This window comes from Trematomus bernacchii, unplaced genomic scaffold, assembly GCF_902827165.1.
Source record: "Trematomus bernacchii unplaced genomic scaffold, fTreBer1.1, whole genome shotgun sequence".
In the NCBI taxonomy this organism is placed as follows: domain Eukaryota; kingdom Metazoa; phylum Chordata; class Actinopteri; order Perciformes; family Nototheniidae; genus Trematomus; species Trematomus bernacchii.
Genome location: NW_022987567.1, coordinates 6374409 through 6398192, shown reverse-complemented (window position 1 = coordinate 6398192; position 23784 = coordinate 6374409). Strand labels below are relative to the sequence as shown.

General features: G+C 40.6%; 1 protein-coding gene across 4 annotated transcripts; it reads left to right on the top strand.

Moving 5' to 3' along the window:
* The first annotated feature begins 1056 nt into the window (after window positions 1–1056).
* On the top strand, window positions 1057–21724 carry LOC117479018 (interleukin-6 receptor subunit beta-like). 4 transcript variants are annotated; one of them, XM_034126018.1, is made up of 12 exons: window positions 1057–1230; window positions 4867–4939; window positions 7464–7778; window positions 9394–9541; window positions 9822–9979; window positions 12327–12481; window positions 12787–12934; window positions 13173–13407; window positions 13688–13845; window positions 16213–16367; window positions 16673–16820; window positions 20953–21724. In XM_034126018.1, exons 2-12 carry the CDS (start codon window positions 4876–4878, stop codon window positions 21033–21035), a joined length of 1767 nt encoding a protein of 588 aa, XP_033981909.1. In that variant the 5' UTR covers window positions 1057–1230; window positions 4867–4875; the 3' UTR covers window positions 21036–21724. The 4 variants fall into 4 exon arrangements, with proteins under 4 accessions (XP_033981909.1, XP_033981911.1, XP_033981912.1 ...); XM_034126020.1 differs by having other exon boundaries at window positions 9825–9979; window positions 20953–21206; XM_034126021.1 differs by having other exon boundaries at window positions 13691–13845; window positions 20953–21206.
* The last annotated feature ends 2060 nt before the right edge of the window (window positions 21725–23784 follow it).

Sequence of the window (23784 nt, the reverse complement as noted above, 5' to 3'; positions counted from 1 at the left end):
CACCGTGTCGGCTTCTTTATTCTGCAAGGAGGCAGGAACCTTTGGAGGACAGGTGGGTGAGTTTCATGGCAAATATATCACTGCTAACTTTACACTATACTCCTAAAGGTGGGGAGCAGGGGCGGACTGGCCATCGGTACGTTCGGGACGAATCCCGATGGGCCGGTACTGAAGTGGGCCGGCGGTACCGAAGTGGGCCGGTCGAGAGTCCCGGGCTGATTTGTAGTCCCAGTCCGCCCCTGGTGGGGAGTAACTAAGTAGATTCACTTAAGTTCAATTGTGAGGTACTTGTACTTTGAGTATTTCAATTGTATGCTACTTTGTACTTCTACTCCACTACAGTTCAGAGGTAAATGGTGTACTTCTACTCCACTACATGTATGTAATACCTTTAGTTACTTTACAGATCTGGATGAATGATGTGAAATATAATCAAGTGTTAAATCAGACTTTAGTTCCACCTGGAGTAAATTCACAAGCTACCCTGCAGTATACAAAGTCATTCAAACTAGCTGCACCTTTACCAGCTTTGAGAACACTTTAATGATCAATCATTATAAAACATATCATAGATATTATTCTGAAATGGACCAATCTGCACAATGACTACTTTTACTCAAGTACAAGATCTGAGTACTAGGCCTACTTCTCCCTCCTCTGGATATTTCATAAATATGATAATCATGTTTCCTTGTGAAGCTGATTGAAGATGACACGTTGGCAAGATCTGAGTACTCCTACACTCTGGTACTTCTACTTTCACTTAAACACAATATCTGAGTACTTCTCCCACCTTCTTGTTTTAAGGACAAGAGGCCCACTAACCTGTGTTGGCACGTGCATTCTTTGGAACACCAGGGGCGGGGACATACTGGAAAACAACATTGAGGGCGGGACCAGACAGGCGAACAGGGAACCTCCTATTTGTCATAATCTTTTGACAGACAGCTTACCTGACCAATCATCAAACAGTAGGTGTTGACCGAGCATTTGAGCAGATTTCTAAACTCTCAACGACAGGGCGCGCGCCCAACCACCAGCCGTTTGTCCATTCCTATGCTGTGGGATCGAGGAGTTATTTGGCAACATTGCTGCGACATGACTATCATTGACGGGAAGTGGGTGGACCTTCCACAGATTCACTGGACACACAAATGACCACTCCAATTCTTGTTTTGACCATTAAAAGGTTTTATCGAGATTACAAGCACCAACATTGAAGCCAGTTGGGTAAGTTATACTATGAAGATTTTGATAGCGGAAACAATATGGCGTTAGCAGGGCGGCGGGCACTGAGCTAAATGTTAGCTTTTAAAAAGTGGACCTATCATGCTATATTTAAATTATATATTGTAGGGCCATACCTATATAAGGTATATTTATTAGGGCTGTCAGTCGATTAAAATATTTAATCGCGATTAATCGCATGATTGTCCATAGTGAATCGCGATTAATCGCAAATTAATCGCACATTTTTTATCTGTTCTAAATGTACCTTAGAGGGATATTTTTCAAGTTTTTAATACTCTTATCAACATATGAGTGGACAAATATGCTTTATATGTTTGTTTATCATTTGAACAATGACATATATGCTCATGAATATTAAACAACCTCTGAACATTACAAATATTCTCCTCAATTCAACCTGGAACCTCTCATACAGTGTGTGTGTGTGTGTGTGTGTGTGTGTGTGTGTGTGTGTGTGTGTGTGTGTGTGTGTGTGTGTGTGTGTGTGTGTGTGTGTGTGTGTGTGTGTGTGTGTGTGTGTGTGTGTGTGTGTGTGTGTGTGTTAAACGATGCGCTCTGAAACTACGGGGCAGCCGAGGACAAAAAATACACATGCGTTAATCGCGTTAAAATAATTAGTGTAGTGAGTGTACTGTGATATTACAATATAAATGAAATGGCATCGATTATTGTACACTATGATGAAATAAAAAGACTTGTTAAAAAAATAAAGACATTGGGAGTGGTTTGGAGAAGATACTCCGGTGTAACAGCAACTTCCTCTTTCATTGCGAGTGTCTCAAAATATACTGCGAGGGGTCCTTCATGTAATAAAAAGCTTTTAATAACTCTAAAAAATAAAAATAAATAATAATAATTAGTGGCAATTATTATATTATATAATTTTTGCATTAACGTGTTATTAACGCGTTAACTTGACAGCCCTAATATTTATACGTTTCTGTTTTCAAAATACCAAACAGGGTCATGATTTTAAGCCATGCCTCATTTCACCCTATTTGCTGTTCTCCAGCACTGTTTTTGCAGTGGGCTGATTCTGTGAGCTGCAGCTGACCACGCCCCCCTGCAGGAGAGGGGAGCGCGCTCTGATCAAGTCAGAAGAGGGGGAGAAAAATAGATCTCCGTCCTCCGTGTTTTATTATAGCCTATTATTATATAGAGTCGTTATTCATTTGTTTTAAAGCTCAATAAATAACAAAGAAGACCTTTGACCGGCACTTTTCTAATTTTGTCCGGAAGATTTAAACTTTAACGGACATCTTGACCAGCGAAAGTAACTGAAACTGAAACTCTGCTGCACGGTCCCCTCGTTCCTTGGAAGAGGCGGAGAGGTGGGTGTTTGTCATCTGCTGGTGGACTAACCGGAGAGAATTACAGTGCTTGCCTCGACGGGAAGGGATTGCATTGAATTAAAGCAGCAGAAGGAGCAAACGCCTCGGGGAGGGAGAAAAAAAGCCACAGCGGAGAATAAACAGAAGGGTAACCATGGTAACCATGCGCGGGAAGTCTTCTTCGCTGCTTTTGTGGCAGACTACAGCGCCACTTACAGGCCTGGCATATGTACTACAGCATCTCCAGCGCTTTCGAGCGGAGTGGCGAAGTCCCTCCCCTTCCGGTGGACCTTATTTCGGAAAAATTATGTATTGAAGTCAATGGAGAGAGAAAGATTATCTTTCGATCCCGTTTGAATTGTGCCACGAATTACACATATGATGTTTGTCAATTTAAAAGATAATTTTGCAAGTCAAAAAAAAAAAAATGTGTCGTAAAACTGTGAAGTAACACATTTGTTTGTGTGAAACGCTCAATGAACTACATCTCTGGTCAACAACACACGTCACCAAGATGGCCGTCACTACTGTCTTGTCAACACAACGATTGACTATCCTCACTATCACCACAATGAAACACGTCCTGAAGAATGTCATGCAAAGCTGCCTGCCTGCCTTCCTTTGATTCTCTCTGAACTGCCTGGTCGTTTTAATGTTTAATGTCAACCATTTGTGCAGATAGCATGAAGTAGAGAAGATCGCTAGCGTTAGCGTTAGCATTTCTCCCCCGGGCTTAAATGGTGTATTATAGAATGACCACACCGGTGACAGTACTCTTCAAAGGGTTCACGAAATATGACTATTACTCTTACTGTTTAACATTTTGGGTTACTTAATGTTACTTCATGTTAAGGCTAATACAAATGACAAGGCTGTAATGCTAACTAACGTGCTAGCTACTAGCTAGCTTGATCCACACACTCCTCTTTCATCAGACGGGAAGCGAAAGAACGAGCAAGACCCATTGCTGGTATAATAACAACCTGGTACTAAGCACACAGGCATCTTGTGAAAGTTATCTTATCTTAGCCAGCGCCATATAGATAGATTCTATCTATATGGCGCTGATCGTATATATATACGGTATTATACGTATATCGTAGTGTCTCAATTGTGACATCACTTACGCGACTCTGGGATTTGTAGTCTTTCTAGTTGCGTATTTTTCATAGTCTTATATTTCAACAGTTTTACGACAAACTGTGACTTTTTTGACATGGAAATTATTTTTTAAGATTGACAAACATATGTGTAATTCATGGCACAATTCAAACGGGATCGAAAGATACGTTTTCTCTCCCCATTGACTTCAATGCATAATTTTTCCGAAATAAGGTCCCATTACCCGGAAGTAAGTGGGCGTGACTTCGCCACTCTATGGCCGGCCGTGGCCCAACCCCACATTCCCCTGATAGGTGGAGAGTTGGCCCAATAGCCGTAGCGCCACTGTCCTGACGTCAGGACAAATCTGGATCAGTATCAGATCCGTTGCAGCCCCTTTTTTAGAGATTTGGGTATGGAGGAAAATAGAGAGGGTTGTGTTTTCTGACACTTGGTGAGTTCCCTGGAACACCGGGGACACATATTCATGTATAAAAGACGTACAAAAGTGCATTTTGCATGATAGGTCCGCTTTAAATAAATACGCAACACTGTGAGCTCTAACGATACGTTGTTAGCCACTAGGAAACATGCTTTTTAACGACATGTTAGCAACTACTAGCTTACACAGTAATACTTTCTTATCAAGCTAATACCAATAAAGCTATTCAAGCAAAACTGTTTACAGAATAGATGAACTGAACAACTGCCAAGCTTACCTAGGCGTTACGCCATGTCTGGTTTCTGAGAAGAAGTTTATAAAGTTTTACTCAGAACTGAAGCTACCTTTGAGTGTGCCTTTTTGTTCAAGTCTTGCATATGTTTATATTGCATTGTTGAAGATGTCACACATCTCCATTTAACATTACATCTCATAAAGGTTGAAAAAGAGGGTTTATAAAGAAAAAATACCACATCTAATATCACCTAGTATTGTTTTGTTTGGGGGCTCTACAACAACAATGTCACAGTTTATATTACAATTGTATATTTGTAAACTTATATATTGTGTAGCTATAATTTCGCAGTGTCAATGGTACAGTTAAATTACATTAGTTGTGCTTGTTAATGGAGAAAGTAAATGTCAATGATATCATATACTATACTACACTACACTGCAGTTGTGTTTATGATCTGACATTGAACTTTTTGAACCTTGAAAATATTGTGTTTTTGTCCACAGAGAGTCACCATGGTGTCTGCAGGAGAGCTGCTGCTGTTAGCCGGCCTAGTCTTGGCTGTACCTGCCAAAGGAGGTCAGTACCTGTTGTTTCTAACTCCTGACATTATAACCGCTTCTTTCTCATTAAAAAGGCCCGGGACCCCCACTGACACTTACCCTCAGCCCCTCCATACACTATGCATTACATTAATTAAAGAGTAAATTCACAAGCTACCCTGCAGTATACAAAGTCATTCAAACTAGCTGCACCTTTACCAGCTTTGAGAACACTTTAATGATCAATTATTATAAAACATATCATATATATTATTCTGAAATGGACCAATCTGCACAATGACTACTTTTACTTTTGCTACTTTAACTATATTTTGATGATAATACTTTTCTACTTTTACTCGAGTAACATTTTGAGTTCAGGTCTTTTACTGTAACAGAGTATTCCTACACTCTGGTACTTCTACTTTCACTCAAGTACAACATCTGAGTACTTCTTCTTTTACTCAAGTACAAGATCTGAGTACTTCTACTTTTACTCAAGTACAACATCTGAGTACTTCTACTTTTACTCAAGTACAACATCTGAGTACTTCTCCCTCCTGGATATTTCATAAATATGATGATCATGTATTCCTTGTGGAGCTGATTGGTGATGACCACTTACCCTCAGCCCCTCCATAGACACTATGCATTACGTTAATGCGCGCAGACACTGTACGACAGTTTCCATTTCATTTTAAGAAGTGCTGGAAGAAGTACTCAGATGTTATACTCAAGTAGCAAGTAGCAATAGCTCATTGTAAAATTACTCTGTTACATGCAAGTGCATTCAAAATCTAAGTAAAAGTATTGGAATCAGAATATACTCGACTATCACAAGTAAATGTGTAGCGGCCAAAATCATATAGAAATAAAACGGATAATTAACTTAAAATAACACTGCCGCTGAGGCACTAGTTAGCGAGTCTTACGCAGGGCAATGATCCACGTCCAGACAAGAATCTCCGTTTGTGCATTTTATTCCAATCTAATATCATTAACATAGAACAATGAACAGGTTTCATATGTTTCTTTCCTATGGCTTTCCTGCTGGTGGCTTGTAACACCCTGGTAAAAAACCATGTGCCTACTAGTGCTCTACTCACACCACCACCAATATATACAATTACCCAGTGCCCAAAACTGCCTTCAACATAAAAGCATAGAAACTACTTTAATAACAACAATAACTAAAAATACATTTACTATAAACAGCAAGAAAATACATGTTTAAGTATTAAATACTATAAGGCGATATATAGTTCCAACAGTATGCATTGTGCGTAATAGCCCATTTCTGACTCATATATAACAGTGTTATTATTATTGATGCATTAGCGTGTATTACAGATAGTAAAGGTGGAGCTTACTTTATTTCCTTTGCATGCTGCTGTTGGATGTTTTCACCTATAATTATATTTCAATGTTTATTTATTAGTTGATTTGTATTTTTCTTATTAGCTAATAATCTGAATCTGTAAAGTAACTACAGCTGACAGATACATAAAGTGGAGTAAAAGTAGTAAGTAGCATTACAAAAAAATCTCTGCGCTAAAGTACAAGTACCTCAAAATCATACTTAAGTACGGTACTTGAGTATATGTATTTTACTACATTCCAACACTGATTGAAGTCATTACCGTCAGTCCCGCACAACCCTCTTAATATTTGGCACATTGTACACAAAGCTACCTTTTTTTTTAAATATTTCTGCACGGCTTACCATTTTCCAAACCAATACTGCACATATTTGATTTGATTCAATTTCATTTTATCATATTATACTGTACTGTACGTAGTATTCTTGGTATATCTATATTTCATGTAAATATTTCTCTATATTTTAAAGTTATAAATGTCTTTTTTAAATGTTTTTTTATAATAGTTTTATCTTTTGGTCTTGTGCTGTTTGCTGAATTCCAATAAGATGCTTCACTTCTAAGGGACTGTTCTTATACTTTTGCTTTTCCTGCTATCACAAGTCAGTATGTTCGCATTGAAATGGGATTTGTCCTCTGTTTGCTTCTTTAACGCTCCTGTCGGGTTCATCGCTCCCCCCCTTTACTTTGGTGTTCCCAGTCTGTTTTAACTGCTCTTACATTAACACAAAATCAATTAGTCTCTACCAAATTTGATTTAACACCTTTTTACGCTGTCAACAAAGTCTCAGACGACTGGTGTACATGAATAACTGCGATGAATATACAAAGAATAGACACAGTTCGATTGGGTGTGTGTGCTATCTGATGGATGAACATCATCCAGGGTTACCCATTCATTTCCTATGGCGGTCATTTTTTACCGGGAACATCATAGGTGTTACAAAGCGGACTAAACCACTCAAAGTTAAATGAAAGTGGTGATCAGCAATATGTTCAGATGCCTACTGTGGAGGATATCATAAGGCCTTGAAGCAATCAAACGTAAAACACAATATGTATGATTGATGTAAGTAGCAAATCAGATCTATCCCGAACACGACAGGAGGGTTAAACATTTTTTTAAGAAAATGCTTTTTCTTACCAAGGCTCTCTGCCTGTATCTTTGTTTTGACTCTGTAGGGTTTTCCCAAACCAACCATTTGGTGACAGCCCCACAGACAACGCAATTTCTAGAGATCGGCTCTAACTTCAAGGCTACATGCATGATCATCAACACAACGGAAGTTACAGCTGATGACCTCTACTGGAAACTGTCTGAGACTACTGTATCCAAAGAGCTGTACACCAAGCTCAATGAATCGGCTATCAGTGTCACGATCCCCGTCACCAGTGGAAAATCTCAATGGTTATTTTGCAGGGCAAAAGAGGAAAAGTCCTCCTACGTTTACCTGAACCCAGGCAAATTTATGTACGGGGTCTTACTGAAGAAAGGCTGTAAGTTGTTATTGTTGGCACCTAAAACCAAAGCTGTTTTCTAACTACCTGTATTTAATGCTTATAGGTTAGGTCATTGCTAACTCATGGTATGCATTTACTATAGACAGTTTGAGGACAAATATTTAAAGGTCACCTATTATGCAAAATCCACCTTTTCATGTCTCTTCTACATCAACATGTGTCCCCTCTGTGTAAAGAGACTCTGGAAGTTTCAGGAAAAAAGATTCTCTCACTTTTTGTCCTGATCCATTTATATAAAAACCTGTCTGAAAATGAGCTGATCAAATGTTGGCCCCTTTATGATGTCATAACGATTTTTTGGCTTGTGTAACCATTAGCCAATCAGCAACCAAGGTAACCCAACCCCCCCCCCCCTAAACACACCTTATCACCTGAATCTCCTCCTAGAGCACCATTAGCCGCGTTCACACCGGAGTACTTTTCACCGTACTTTTCGCGTTTAGTTCCGTTAGTATCCCTTATGTCGCGTTCACACCAAAAAGATCACTTAATCTCGGGAACTTTTACCCCCATTTTTAGTGCCTGCTGAGAGATGGTACTTTCCTGGGGGAAAAAAGTGCCCCAGTTCTGGTTGGCTGGGTGAATTGCAAACCACGTCCCGTACAACTCTGAAATGTTTTGTAGAGCCGCCATTTTATTATCCTGGCATTAGCATTATTAGCATTAGCATTCGCCCAGTGCACAAACGCAGAGAGACTAACTTATGGCAACACAAAATAAAACATGGGAGCGGTGGAGATGAGGAGGTGTCGGCGTTCTGGCGATTTACTCTGAAGCCAGACCCCAACTCCGGGGACTTCCGGTCGGGGACTCCGGGTGGCAGTATACGCCGTGAAGTTGTTTGCGGCCTGCCAGTAAACCCAAAGCAGAAGAAGACGAAGTGACGTCAGCGGCTCATTTGCGTAATCTTCCCTCAGGGAATAGTACTCCGGTGTGAACGCGATCTGTACTAAATGCCCTGGGGTAATAAGTGCCGGGGCTCTGAGTGCCGGCACTAAATACGGCAAAGTACTTGGTGTGAACGCGCCTATTGTGTTCTTTTTAACCAAATATCTCTCAGAGGGGCGTGGGGAGTGGCTCCTTATTTTCATCTTAAGTAACAGAGAGAGAATCAGCCCTTTTGAAACAGGGCTGAAACAGAGGGGATTATGGGATGCGGCAATGAATTGTTTGGTGTTTGGAGCCAAACACTTCAGAGACAGGCTCTGTATATATCTGAGACCTATAATATATTGATGAAAAACAGTATAATGGGGGACCTTTAAGTCATCACCCGAAGCGTCTGCCATAATATTCACTAGTGATCGCAGTCATACAAACTTTTTGAAAACTGTCCCATTGTAGTTGTGGACACACCCCGGTTTACTGTGAAGTACTTTGTTCAGTTTCATTCTGACGTTCAGTGGCGGAGAAGTTATTTAGGCTTGATTAAAACACCCTAAGAATTAAATCGAGAAACCCTTGTAATTAAAGGTGTTTTCCACCCTCACTTTTATCTTGGGGATGTCTCTGTATGTTTAAATAAATGTCTGTGAAAAAAGGGCACACAAGCTTTTGAATGATGTCTGTGTGCTGTTTGTCTCCATGTCAGATCCACCAGGGAAGCCTGAGAATGTTTCCTGTGTGGCCGTTCAGGAGAAAACTACAATCTCCAGCACCTTCAGCTGTCAGTGGGCGACAGTCGGACGTCAAACCAGCGATGTCCCGACAGAATACACCCTGAATGTTGTAGTCATTCAGTGAGTATACCAAGCTTTTTTTATTTAATAGGCTTTATTGGCAGGAAATGTGACATTTGTTTCCATAGCACGATTACAAAAAATAATGATTTGAATAAACATAAATTATTAACAATACTTATTCATGCCTTGTCCTAGGTCAACAAATGTCTTTATAGCATGTAAGACAGGGCTGGAAACTTCAAATGAATGTCAAAAAATTAAAAGTGTTTCATTTTCAACTATGTTTGTGTAGCTTTTGAGTGCCTTTAAATGGTATTTCTTTTATTTACATGTTCAGCAGTCAGAACTACAGTGTGTCCACGGAGGGAACCCACGCCCAAGTGGACCTTGGTGACACTTACCCCCATTTTATGAACCTGGAGGTTTGGGTGGAAGCACACAATAAACTGGGAAAAATTGAGTCTGAGCATATAACTCAAGATGCTAACTCGTTTGGTAAGTTCAATTGTATTTAATTGTCACATTTCCACAGTGCTTCCAGCTTTATGTCTGCCTGTTCTGACCTGTACCAAAAAGCCAGTTCAACATGCATTGAATATCTTTGTGTTATCTGGTTTAATTATGCATCCAGCTAAATGGTCCAAAAACAACGGTAATCAATTCATTAAGTCCACCCAGGGTTTCTCAGTCTAAAGGCCCCTACACACCAATCTGACACCAAAGAACACGTCCCGATAGGCCCGACTGTTGTGTTGCCTCACGTCTCCTGCGTCTTGGCCAACAGTCGCACTGGAACACACCGCAAAGACTTCAGCCGACGGCCAAGTAGCACGTACGAACTGCGCATGCGTGAGTGGCAATAACTCTCCTTACCAGCAGGCGGCGGTAGTGTGTATTCGTCATTCAAAAGAGGCAACAACCGGAAGACAGACTGCGTGATACACCGAGAGAAGAAGAACAGACTGCGTGATATAAACAAACAACAAATAGCGTGTGCGTTCCATTTTCCCTCTACAGCGAGAAGCTCATGGGGCTTTCCCGAACCTGTGTCGAGAGCTGGAGTTAAATGAAATCTCAGATTTGCCTTCTTAATCGTTTGTTTGGGTCCCTCACTTCCGTTTCGCTTCTCATGCACTGATTCGCTAAGCTGAACAGCCAATCAGAGTGATTTCTTTAGCCGACAGCCTCCCAATTCAACATGTTGAATCGGCGGCGGAAGGTGTCGGCACGGCTGAAAAGACACGACGGGGCGGGACACACCAATCTGAGTAGGGCGACAGGACGCTCATCGACGGCCAGACATCTATCGACGGCCGGACCTTTAAGAGCGAGTTCACTTGGAAGGGGCGGAGTTAGTAGCATTCCACCAATCACAGACATGGACTTGTGTGCTGTCATAAGGGCGTTATCAATCACAAATGACGAGTAGACTATAATAAAGGTATACAAAAAAGGTTCAAACCTAAACAACACGAGTTAAACTGCTAATGCAGACTAAAAGCAACATAGTTAAAGCTGCCACATGCAGGAAGAACATCTGGACATTTTGAGATTTCGGCAACTAATTGCGTTGGTTAGATGCATTCTTTTGGAATAGAAATAGAAGATATAGGCTACTTTATTCATCTCCAATAATAAATATGTTTATTTGTTATATTTATCAGGCTCTGGTTTCAGACAGAGGGTGAAAAGAGGTGCTGCAATATGAGACAAATAAAGAGCTTTTTGAACATTTAACATTACATTACATTACGGCCCAATCCCAAACCACGCCCTCCTGGTTTGGGATTGGGCCGTAATGTTACTTGTTAGACGCTTTTATCCAAAGTGACTTACATACTCAATACAATCCCCACAGAAGCAATTTGGGGTGAAGTGTCTTGCCCAGGGACACAACGACATGCTGACTGCAGTGGGGTTTGAACCTGTGCTCCCCTGATCCGAACACCAACGCACTAACCCACTGCGCCACACGCCTCCTTTAAGCATGGAGACATGTCACAGTAGAGACACAAATCAAAAATATTAGCATGATATCTCCTCTTTAAACTTCTCTGTATTCGTGTAATATTATTTTACGAAGAGCACACCGAGCTCTGATTGTTCAGCAGGTGGTGCTTTACAGGCAGGTGTTGAGCATAAGTGAGCATGACGTTCTACCCATGGATGTATAATAAGAACTGGATACAGCGTGGGAGGCGGGGTCTCGTTCTTTCCTATGAGAGCTGCTCATTGGCGCATGATGACAAAATGGCCCAACTTTTGAGAGAGCGAAACGTCACAGATTACCCGTCATGCCTAGCTTTCAGAGCAGAAGAACCCGTATGTGCGCTCACAGAGCATGCGCCCCTTAAGCCCCGCCCCCCGAGCACTCTCTGCTCACTAGAATGAATGGAGACAGAAAATACATTTTGATTCGGCTTTTAGTGCATTTTACAACGTTAATGACCGAATGATTCTAATAAGGGATATCAAATAGTTCATGCTGAGTAGTTTATTTAGTTAAAAAAAATTATCCGCTGATTTACAGACGTATCTTTCCCAATGTTAGTCAATGGGGAAAAGTCTTTCTGGGCTCAATGACGTCACGGACTGATACGGAAATTGTAGTACCGCCGTTTGGACACAACGAATATTTTCATCAGAGTCCGGCGCACTTCCTGGGGGCTTGGTTCTACCCCAGAAGGAAATGAACCACCAGTGTAGAACTGAAAACTCAGTGTAAACCCCGAAGTTACCTCTCTTACTCCAAATCTTAGTCCGCAGTACAAGACATCTGTCACTCTGCTGGCTCTGCCGAAATGTGACAATGACTGACAGCTTGTTGTGTCTTTTGTTGCAGTCAAAACAAACCCTCCATCAGACATCAAAGTTATTTCAGAGAAGGATTTTCCCACCTCTCCTCTGATGAACTGGACTCAGCCTATTGATAAAACTTATGGGAAATTAAAATATGAAATAAGATTCTGCGCAATTGGATCTCCAAATTGGACTTATGTAAGTATGTTTTTTTTGTTTCGTTCTACCAATCAGAGCAACTTCTCATGTGCATTTTCATCATGGCATGAAAAGCAGTGAGGGAACTATTGCAATATTTCATTTCAGTGTCCCAGTGTTTTCAGTCAGTCAGCCAGCATGGCATTTAAACAGTGTTATTCTTTATTCCTTATGTCTTCTAGCCAGGTTACTTTTTTTTTACAGTTTTACTTTGTACTCTTGGGTAACCGACATGTCTGCTGTTTTTTATGTTTCTCATTACTAGTTGTCAAAATCAATAAAAGAGTTGTGTTTATTTCCTTCAGGTACCTAAAAGAGACATAGCCATGGACATCCAGAGCTTCAGACTCCAGAGCCTTCAGCCATACACAGAATATATCACTCAGGTGCGCTGCCAACTGGGCGACTGGAGCGACTGGAGCGACAACACAACCACGAAAACAGCAGAGGACCGTGAGTTCAGACAGCTTTCACTAACTAAAAGTACTCAAATACAACAAAGACAATTTAAGGACTTCAGAAAGATATCCAGTATAATGTACCTGAGTCCTTAGTCCTTTAGAGCTTCCTTTCAAGACTTACTGAACTAAGGAATCCGCCCACTTACATTTTTAGTTGTAGGCTACATTTGTAAGACATGGCGTAAACAAAAATATTTACTTACCTGTACCTGTTTTTTATTTTTGCATAGGACCAACAAGTAAACCAGATGTGTGGAGAACCATTGCTGAGGTTGACGGCAAAAATGAACGGCGAGTGCAGTTTGTCTCCATGTCAGATCCACCAGGGAAGCCTGAGAATGTTTCCTGTGTGGCCGTTCAGGAGAAAACTACAATCTCCAGCACCTTCAGCTGTCAGTGGGCGACAGTCGGACGTCAAACCAGCGATGTCCCGACAGAATACACCCTGAATGTTGTAGTCATTCAGTGAGTATACCAAGCTTTTTTTATTTAATAGGCTTTATTGGCAGGAAATGTGACATTTGTTTCCATAGCACGATTACAAAAAATAATGATTTGAATAAACATAAATTATTAACAATACTTATTCATGCCTTGTCCTAGGTCAACAAATGTCTTTATAGCATGTAAGACAGGGCTGGAAACTTCAAATGAATGTCAAAAAATTAAAAGTATTTCATTTTCAACTATGTTTGTGTAGCTTTTGAGTGCCTTTAAATGGTATTTCTTTTATTTACATGTTCAGCAGTCAGAACTACAGTGTGTCCACGGAGGGAACCCACGCCCAAGTGGACCTTGGTGACACTTACCCCCATTTTATGAACCTGGAGGTTTGGGTGGAAGCACACAATAAACTGGGAAAAATTGAGTCTGAGCATATAACTCAAGATGCTAACTCGTTTGGTAAGTTCAATTGTATTTAATTGTCACATTTCCACAGTGCTTCCAGCTTTATGTCTGCCTGTTCTGACCTGTACCAAAAAGCCAGTTCAACATGCATTGAATATCTTTGTGTTATCTGGTTTAATTATGCATCCAGCTAAATGGTCCAAAAACAACGGTAATCAATTCATTAAGTCCACCCAGGGTTTCTCAGTCTAAAGGCCCCTACACACCAATCTGACACCAAAGAACACGTCCCGATAGGCCCGACTGTTGTGTCGCCTCACGTCTCCTGCGTCTTGGCCAACAGTCGCACTGGAACACACCGCAAAGACTTCAGCCGACGGCCAAGTAGCACGTACGAACTGTGCATTCGTGAGTGGCAATAACTCTCCTTACCAGCAGGCGGCGGTAGTGTGTATTCGTCATTCAAAAGAGGCAACAACCGGAAGACAGACTGCGTGATACACCGAGAGAAGAAGAACAGACTGCGTGATATAAACAAACAACAAATAGCGTGTGCGTTCCATTTTCCCTCTACAGCGAGAAGCTCATGGGGCTTTCCCGAACCTGTGTCGAGAGCTGGAGTTAAATGAAATCTCAGATTTGTCTTCTTAATCGTTTGTTTGGGTCCCTCACTTCCGTTTCGCTTCTCATGCACTGATTCGCTAAGCTGAACAGCCAATCAGAGTGATTTCTTTAGCCGACGGCCTTTAGCCGACAGCCTCCCAATTCAACATGTTGAATCGGCGGCGGAAGGTGTCGGCACGGCTGAAAAGACACGACGGGGCGGGACACACCAATCTGAGTAGGGCGACAGGACGCTCATCGACGGCCAGACATCTATCGACGGCCGGACCTTTAAGAGCGAGTTCACTTGGAAGGGGCGGAGTTAGTAGCATTCCACCAATCACAGACATGGACTTGTGTGCTGTCATAAGGGCGTTATCAATCACAAATGACGAGTAGACTATAATAAAGGTATACAAAAAAGGTTCAAACCTAAACAACACGAGTTAAACTGCTAATGCAGACTAAAAGCAACATAGTTAAAGCTGCCACATGCAGGAAGAACATCTGGACATTTTGAGATTTAGGCAACTAATTGCGTTGGTTAGATGCATTCTTTTGGAATAGAAATAGAAGATATAGGCTACTTTATTCATCTCCAATAATAAATATGTTTATTTGTTATATTTATCAGGCTCTGGTTTCAGACAGAGGGTGAAAGAGGTGCTGCAGTATGAGACAAATAAAGAGCTTTTTGAACATTTAACATTACATTACATTACGGCCCAATCCCAAACCACGCCCTCCTGGTTTGGGATTGGGCCGTAATGTTACTTGTTAGACGCTTTTATCCAAAGCGACTTACATACTCAATACTGTCGGCAATCCCCACAGAAGCAATTTGGGGTGAAGTGTCTTGCCCAGGGACACAACGACATGCTGACTGCAGTGGGGTTTGAACCTGTGCTCCCCTGATCCGAACACCAACGCACTAACCCACTGCGCCACACGCCTCCTTTAAGCATGGAGACATGTCACAGTAGAGACACAAATCAAAAATATTAGCATGATATCTCCTCTTTAAACTTCTCTGTATTCGTGTAATATTATTTTACGAAGAGCACACCGAGCTCTGATTGTTCAGCAGGTGGTGCTTTACAGGCAGGTGTTGAGCATAAGTGAGCATGGCGTTCTACCCATGGATGTATAATAAGAACTGGATACAGCGCGGGAAGCGGGGTCTCGTTCTTTCCTATGAGAGCTGCTCATTGGCGCATGATGACAAAATGGCCCAACTTTTGAGAGAGCGAAACTTCACAGATTACCCATCATGCCTAGCTTTCAGAGCAGAATAACCCGTATGGGCGCTCACAGAGCATGCGCCCCTTAAGCCCCGCCCCCGAGCACTCTCTGCTCACTAGAATGAATGGAGACAGAAAATACATTTTGATTCGGCTTTTAGTGCATTTTACAACATTAATGACCGAATGATTCTAATAAGGGATATCAAATAGTTCATGCTGGGTATTTTATTTAGTTTAAAAAAAATTATCCGCTGATTTACAGACGTATCTTTCCCAATGTTAGTCAATGGGGAAAAGTCTTTCTGGGCCCAGTGACGTCACGGACTGATACGGAAATTGTAGTACCGCCGTTTGGACACAACGAATATTTTCATCAGAGTCCGGCGCACTTCCTGGGGGCTTGGTTCTACCCCAGAAGGAAATGAACCACCAGTGTAGAACTGAAAACTCAGCATAAACCCCGAAGTTACCTCTCTTACTCCATATCTTAGTCCGCAGTACAAGACATCTGTCACTCTGCTGGCTCTGCCGAAATGTGACAATGACTGACAGCTTGTTGTGTCTTTTGTTGCAGTCAAAACAAACCCTCCATCAGACATCAAAGTTATTTCAGAGAAGGATTTTCCCACCTCTCCTCTGATGAACTGGACTCAGCCTATTGATAAAACTTATGGGAAATTAAAATATGAAATAAGATTCTGCGCAATTGGATCTCCAAATTGGACTTATGTAAGTATGTTTTTTTTGTTTCGTTCTACCAATCAGAGCAACTTCTCATGTGCATTTTCATCATGGCATGAAAAGCAGTGAGGGAACTATTGCAATATTTCATTTCAGTGTCCCAGTGTTTTCAGTCAGTCAGCCAGCATGGCATTTAAACAGTGTTATTCTTTATTCCTTATGTCTTCTAGCCAGGTTACTTTTTTTTTACAGTTTTACTTTGTACTCTTGGGTAACAGACATGTCTGCTGTTTTTTATGTTTCTCATTACTAGTTGTCAAAATCAATAAAAGAGTTGTGTTTATTTCCTTCAGGTACCTAAAAGCGACATAGCCATGGACATCCAGAGCTTCAGACTCCAGAGCCTTCAGCCATACACAGAATATATCACTCAGGTGCGCTGCCAACTGGGCGACTGGAGCGACTGGAGCGACAACACAACCACGAAAACAGCAGAGGACCGTGAGTTCAGACAGCTTTCACTAACTAAAAGTACTCAAATACAACAAAGACAATTGAAGGACTTCAGAAAGATATCCAGTATAATGTACCTGAGTCCTCAGTCCTTTAGAGCTTCCTTTCAAGACTTACTGAACCAAGGAATCCGCCTACTTACATTTTTAGTTGTAGGCTACATTTGTAAGACATGGCGTAAACAAAAATATTTACTTACCTGTACCTGTGTTTTTTATTTTTACACAGGAACGTTTGCGTGTATGCACAGTATGCGTTTTCAAAAAAGTCTTCCGTTCACATGCATTCGTTTCATTTAACGTGTCTGTTCACACGAGACCGCTGGAAACGCTGTAGTACATATGCCGGGACTGTAAGTGGCGCTGTAACTTCCGCCACAAAATACACCAAAAGCAGCGAAGAAGACCCCGGAGCAGCCCGGAGCAATGTTGCCATGGCTACCCTTCTGATTATGCCCCGCAGTGGATTTAGCAACATGTAGTAGTTCATGTAATTCTCCATGTCCACTTGTTGCTGATGGTTGTGGTAGAGGAGCTGTAGATTTTGCACTAACATCTGTAGCATGGTCAGTAGCAGTACTGGCCATGCTACAGCAGTGAGCAGCAGAGGCGGGGAGAGGTGGGGCTATCGTTATTTTTTCAGGAAATTATCGTATAGAGGCGATTACACGGAGCCGTTTGACCCCCCAGAGCGTTTCGTTTGCAAATCTATCCACCTTGGGACCCGTTATCGTTTGTGGGGTCCGTTTGTTACGGCCTCGTGTAAATAATAGGGCTATACGCAAGAGAAACTATGCAGATACAAGCCGTTTTGTTCTCGTGTAAAGGGGGTCTAAGGCTGCTTTGATCAGTCTGTCAGTTCAAACATTCAAAGAGGTTTAAAGGCTTTATTGTCACAACATTGCTGCAGCTTAGTTTTTTCAAATCTCAGGCTCCTCAAAAACATACAATGCAATATACTTAAGACGTAAAAATAAATAAAAAAGTGCAAGAGAATGTTGCAAGGGACACAAGGTGCAAGCAAAATGCAGAAATAAGTGAACTTTATGCAAGTGAAATAAGATAAATCAGAATGTACAATTAAAAACTGAACATTGGAATAAAATAGTGGGCAAACTGACTTGATTGATTTGGATTTAAATATGTACACATCTGCATATTGCAAGTGGATAAATACCTCATACAACTTTTCTGTTCCCTGTCCCTTCACCTCATGCTGTTTCCTGTGTGTGTGTGTGTGTGTGTGTGTGTGTGTGTGTGTGTGTGTGTGTGTGTGTGTGTGTGTGTGTGTGTGTGTGTGTGTGTGTGTGTGTGTGTGTGTGTGTGTGTGTGTGTGTGTGTGTGTGTGTGTGTGTGTGTGTGTGTGTTGCACTAGTCTTTGTACAGAGAGTTAAGTTATTGCTCACCCAATCACTGCTGAGTTAATGTCTTCTCTTTATTCTGTCTCCATGTTTCCCCTGCCCCTCTGTAATAAATCTATTAAAGCTCTCTTGACTTTTCTGTCTTCTTCCAGTCTGTTCTTCTTTCGCCTTTGTTTACTTCTTATATTTGAAGATGCCCTATTCTGCTTTTTGTGGTTTCCCCTTTTCCTGTAGTGTGTTATACAGTATAGGTTTTAGTGCATGTAAATGGTCTGCAAAGGTCTGAGTAAAATGATGACATCACTATGTAACACTCACGCTTCTATTGGCTAGCTAGCGCTCAAACACATTGTACGTGATAGGCAAGGCAAGGCAAGGCAAGTTTATTTATATAGCACCTTTCAACACAAGGCAATTCAAAGTGCTTTACAAAAATGGAAGACATTAAGAAAATGGCATTTAAAATCAGTCATTAAAAAGATAATAAAATAAACATTAAAAGAAAAAATACATGGATAAAAGTTACAGTGCAGTTTAAGATATGAATAGTTCAATTAAAGCAGCGGCAAAAAGAAAAGTCTTCAGCCTGGATTTAAAAGTAGTAAGAGTTGCAGCGGACCTGCAGGTTTCTGGGAGTTTGTTCCAGATATTTGGAGCATAATAACTGAATGCTGCTTTACCATGTTTAGTTCTGACTCTGGGGACAGAAAGCTGACCAGTCCCTGAAGACCTGAGAGTTCTGGATGGTTCATAATTTAGCAGTAGATCAGACATGTATTTTGGGCCTAAACCATTCAAAGCTTTATAAACCAGCAACAATATTTTGAAATCTATTCTTTGACACACTAGGTGTGTAGGCGAAAGGGCGGGACATCTCTGAGCAGTTGACCGATCACAACAGAGCCGGCCAGCTAACCAATCAGAGCAGACTGGGCTCTGGTTTCAGACAGAGGGTGAAAAGAGGTGCTGTACCACAGGCAGTATGAGAAAAATAAAGAGCTTTTTGAACATTAAAGCATGGAGACACGTCACAGGAGTGACGCTTCGAGAATTATCATTTGTTGAAGAAAAACTCACTAAGCTTCTCAATTACAGAAATAGCCTTTACTTGAAGTTACTAGAGTTTCTGAGCGATTATAAGACAGTATGAATGTAATGATGATCCCTCTTAATGACCTGCAGAAAAGACCATCAGTGTGACGATTGGATGTTTTTATAAAGTTATTCAAATCACTTTCAGGTACAGTTCCCTGCAACATCAGACCAACCATCTACGCAGGATGAGGAGGGTTACTTTGAATATATATTCTGTTATAATTACTAGTTGCCTGTAAATCAGTGTAATGAGTAACCTAATCTAAGTATCACAATATCAAACAAAGTAATGTTACCGGATTACTTGCCATTTTATAAAACAAAAACAAATATCAATAAGATGTTTTTTACTGAAGTGTATTTTGTAAGACGGAACAATGTGACCTTAGAAAAGAAGAAACCCAGTTATTTAGGATCATAACATGATTTTATTTGTAGGAAAACCTGCCTTTCATGAAGCATATTCAGCCTATGCACCAGGGGTGTCAAACTCAATTTCATCCCGGGCCACATCAGCATTATGGTTGCACTCATAGGGCCGGTTGTGACTTTAAGACTATAGTATATATAATATATAATATATATAAAATAATATATTATAATACATAATTTCCTGTGCATTGGATTATTATCGGATAGGGTAATAACTTCATAATTAACTACGTCTGAAAGCAGAAGTCTAGGGCAAATAATTGCAAGTCTCTTCAGTGCACATGTCACAAAACAAGATGCATTGTGGGACATGTAGTTTATGGGCAACGTGCCTCTGTAAAGCGGCATGTAACCGTATAATAAACGTATTATATTCTTAAATGAAGTTGCGGGCCGGATTTGGCCCCCGGGCCTTGAGTTTGACACCCCTGCTATGCACCAACAATGAAACACACGAGCACATACTCCAGCTTAAAAAAGCAGAAATAAAACCTGAGCTGACAGGAAATGCTCCGTTTTAGTTTAATACACACAGTTAAGCTCACACACTATTTTATGAACATATACGTTCACTTACTGAATTAAAAAGTGACTGAATGTTTGTTTCCATTGAAATGTATTAAAGGGATTCTTCTGGAAATCTACATAATGTAACTATAGATAATGTCAACAAGGACTAAAAACTATTGTCTCTATTTTACATTTTGCCCATTTTGGTAAGTGACTAAACTTTTAAACAATGTTTGATGTCTTCTTTTCTTTTCTTTGTTATGTCATATTGTGTTTTGGATCCTTACTGAAAGACTAAGCTCTATGCAACTTTTTGCCATTGATACATTTACTATTATTATTGTATGTATAGACTTACTGGTTAAATTATCAATTGTAATGTTATCAATAATGAGAATGATCATTGCATGCAACCCCAGTATAATAAATGCTAAATGACACCGTTTTTTTCAGCAAACTAGCTGTGAATTCATCAGAAAATCATAACAATGTCAATTTTGTAGAATAAAGCGTAGTAGTAAAATCAAAGCAGGTTTAGGGTGCTCTCGAAATGTCATCTCCTCTTAAGATTCTCTATTACCAGCAGATTGAGCTTCTTGTGTTTTTGGCAAACCCTTGTACAGTAAACAATGCACTGACAGTGCAAAAACACTGTGTTGGTTTAGAAGACGCATCTCCAGGTCCAGACAGGAAACTCACGTGTGGCTTTGTTCCCTCCTCCAGAGAAACTGGCCCAGGCCAAAGAGGAGAACCTGGACATGCACCAGGTGTTGGACCAAACCCTCCTGGAGCTCAACAATCTATAGAGCCCTCCTCCGAGCTCCCAGCACACCACATCAGATGTGACGATTGGTTCAGAACTAGATCTATGGAGCCCCCTACCAAGTGTCTTTATGCAAACTAAGAGCTATTTGGTGTGCATTAGAAACTGTTGGAGGTCATCAGAAGGATCCTGTCATCAATAAAAAAGGTCTTGTGTGCACGTGGAAGTCATAGAAAACAATAACATCAAGAGAAGTTGTTGCTTAAAAAAAAAGTTTGACCAAAACATGACACAGCAGTTCTAAGTAAGTAATGATAAAAACATGATAGTTACTACTGCACACAAAATACATTTCTCCTTTACCCAACAGTTTCTGATGTGCACTTGAAAACGTATTTGTTGTCTTTCTATTGGTTGATAAAGTGTGTTACAGATATGTCCCAGATATGTTATAGACGTACACTAACTCATCTGATCTACCGTACCAATTTTGGGGCAATACAATTGTATTATGTTAAAAAAACACACATTTAGGCAGTTATTTAGGTCCTTTTTAGGCAGGTTTATTATGCATTTTAGATTATGCATTAGAGTTATTTTCCAAATACAAAAACAAAATAGAGGAAATGTGTGTGAGACTGTTTTTACATGTTAAAAGCTGAATTGAATAAAGAGTTGGGAGCTGTAATACTGACTGATCTAACTGAATAAAAGTTGTATATCTTTTAAAAATGAGTGAATTCCTGAAATGCGAAGGTTTCATAATCTTATCATCAGATTGCACATGTTGTGACTTTCACTCTGAGGTCATTTAAATGTCATACAACTTCATGTCTGCTAACCTCTCTGCCAGAAGGTTATAATACAGTTGTCAAGTACAAGCAAATCTGACGCTAAACTGCTATGCTGAAATGTAATGTGTAAGAAGAAAGTGAAGAATTTAGATTGAAATGATACATGAACACTGGGGGCTTGAATGTGTGATGAGTGAAGAAAAGAAAGTAAAAAGGCTTGGAAAAGCAGCAGAATATTTGAACTGCAAACTTTTGAACTAAGTTGATGGAGATTGATCTGTCGCCATGGCAACGGCATTTGATGACACCCCATAATACGCTTAGATGCGTTGATGGCTGCATCGTTACCAAACCTGTGAAGTTTTGGGCCATTTGGAACATTTTCACTGAAGTTATGAGAAAACCGTGTTTCATGGCGAGCATTGTGTTGCCATGGCAACGGCATTTGAAGAAACCCCATAATTGACGTAGAGCTGTTGAGGGCTGGACCGGTGATATACAAGCGAAGTTTGGGGGACGATCGGACCGTTTCCATTGGACTTACAGCGACACCGTGTTTCATGGCGAGCATTGTGTTGCCATGGCAACGGCATTTGAAGAAATCTCAAAACTGTCTCGTAGATGTCTTCACGACTGGACTGTTAGCACACATGTGAATTTTGAGCACTTTTTGAACATTTTCATAGGAGTTAAAGGGACATCGTGTTTTATGGCGAGGGATGCGTTTCCATGGAAACGGCATATGGTGAGATTTCAGATTTGTCGTAGAGCTGTTGAGGCATGGTGATATACAAGTGAAGATTGGGGGACGATTGGACCGTGTCCATTGGACTTACAGCGACATCGTGTTTCATGGCGAGTGGTCTGTCGCCATGGCAACAGCATTTGATGACACCCCATACTACGCTTAGATGTGTTGATGGCTGCATCGTTACCAAACCTGTGAAGTTTTGGGCCGTTTGGAACATTGTGTGTGAGAGAGAGAGAGAGAGAGAGAGAGAGAGTGTGTGTGTGTCTGTGTGTGTCAGAGAGAGAGAGAGAGAGATATTGAGGAAGAGGAAGATAGAGGAAGATATTGAGTAAGAGGAAGATAGAGGAAGATATTGAGGAAGAGGAAGATAGAGGAAGATATTGAGGAAGAGGAAGATAGAGAGAGAGAGAGAGAATGAAATGAACAGTTAGAACTGACTCTTGATCGCCCTCTCTCTCTTCTCTTGAACGGCATATGATGACATAAGATATTCATTGCTATCGGGATGTTAAGAGCATTCCATGGAATATAACAAGTGTATCTCGAGCCGGTTTCTCAAATTGACCTACCCCACCTTTAAGATAAATGTAACACCACGACAAATATATACTGACTAGAACAAAAACAAAAAAGATAAATAAAACAAACCTTACTCAAAGTGTTTCTTGGTGCAAACTATAAAGTAGAACAAATTATATTTTTAGAAAGTAGTGGGTTGTACTTTTACTCCACTACATGTATTTAACCCCGTTAGTTACTTTACAGATGTGGATGAATGATGTGAAATATAATCAAGTGTTAAATCAGACTTTAGTTCCACCTGGAGTAAATTCACAAGCTACCCTGCAGTATACAAAGTCATTCAAACTAGCTGCACCTTTACCAGCTTTGAGAACACTTTCATGATCAATCATTATAAAACATATCATATATATTATTCTGAAATGGACCAATCTGCACAATGACTACTTTTACTGTCGCTACTTTCACTATATTTTGATGATAATACTTTTCTACTTTCACTTGAGGAACATTTTGAATGCAGGACTTTTACTGTAACAGAGTATTCCTACACTCTGGTAGGCCTACTTCTACTCAAGTACCAGATCTGAGTACTTCTCCCACCTCTGGTCATGAGCTATGTTTGACTGTTTGGCCTCAGTAGTGACACCTACTGGGTCAAATAGGAACTGCAGACTTGCTCATTAGCATTTGTGGATCAAAACATATCATGTGTGTCTGCTCTA

What these genes read in the sequence shown, in the direction of transcription:
- LOC117479018 (XM_034126018.1), top strand. Translation starts at nt 4,876, where the DNA reads ATGGTGTCTGCAGGAGAGCTGCTGCTGTTAGCCGGCCTAGTCTTGGCT. An exon ending in CACGAAAACAGCAGAGGACC is followed by an intron (nt 12,935 to 13,172) that starts GTGAGTTCAGAC and finishes ATTTTTGCATAG; the next exon opens with GACCAACAAGTAAACCAGAT. An exon ending in CACGAAAACAGCAGAGGACC is followed by an intron (nt 16,821 to 20,952) that starts GTGAGTTCAGAC and finishes TCCCTCCTCCAG; the next exon opens with AGAAACTGGCCCAGGCCAAA.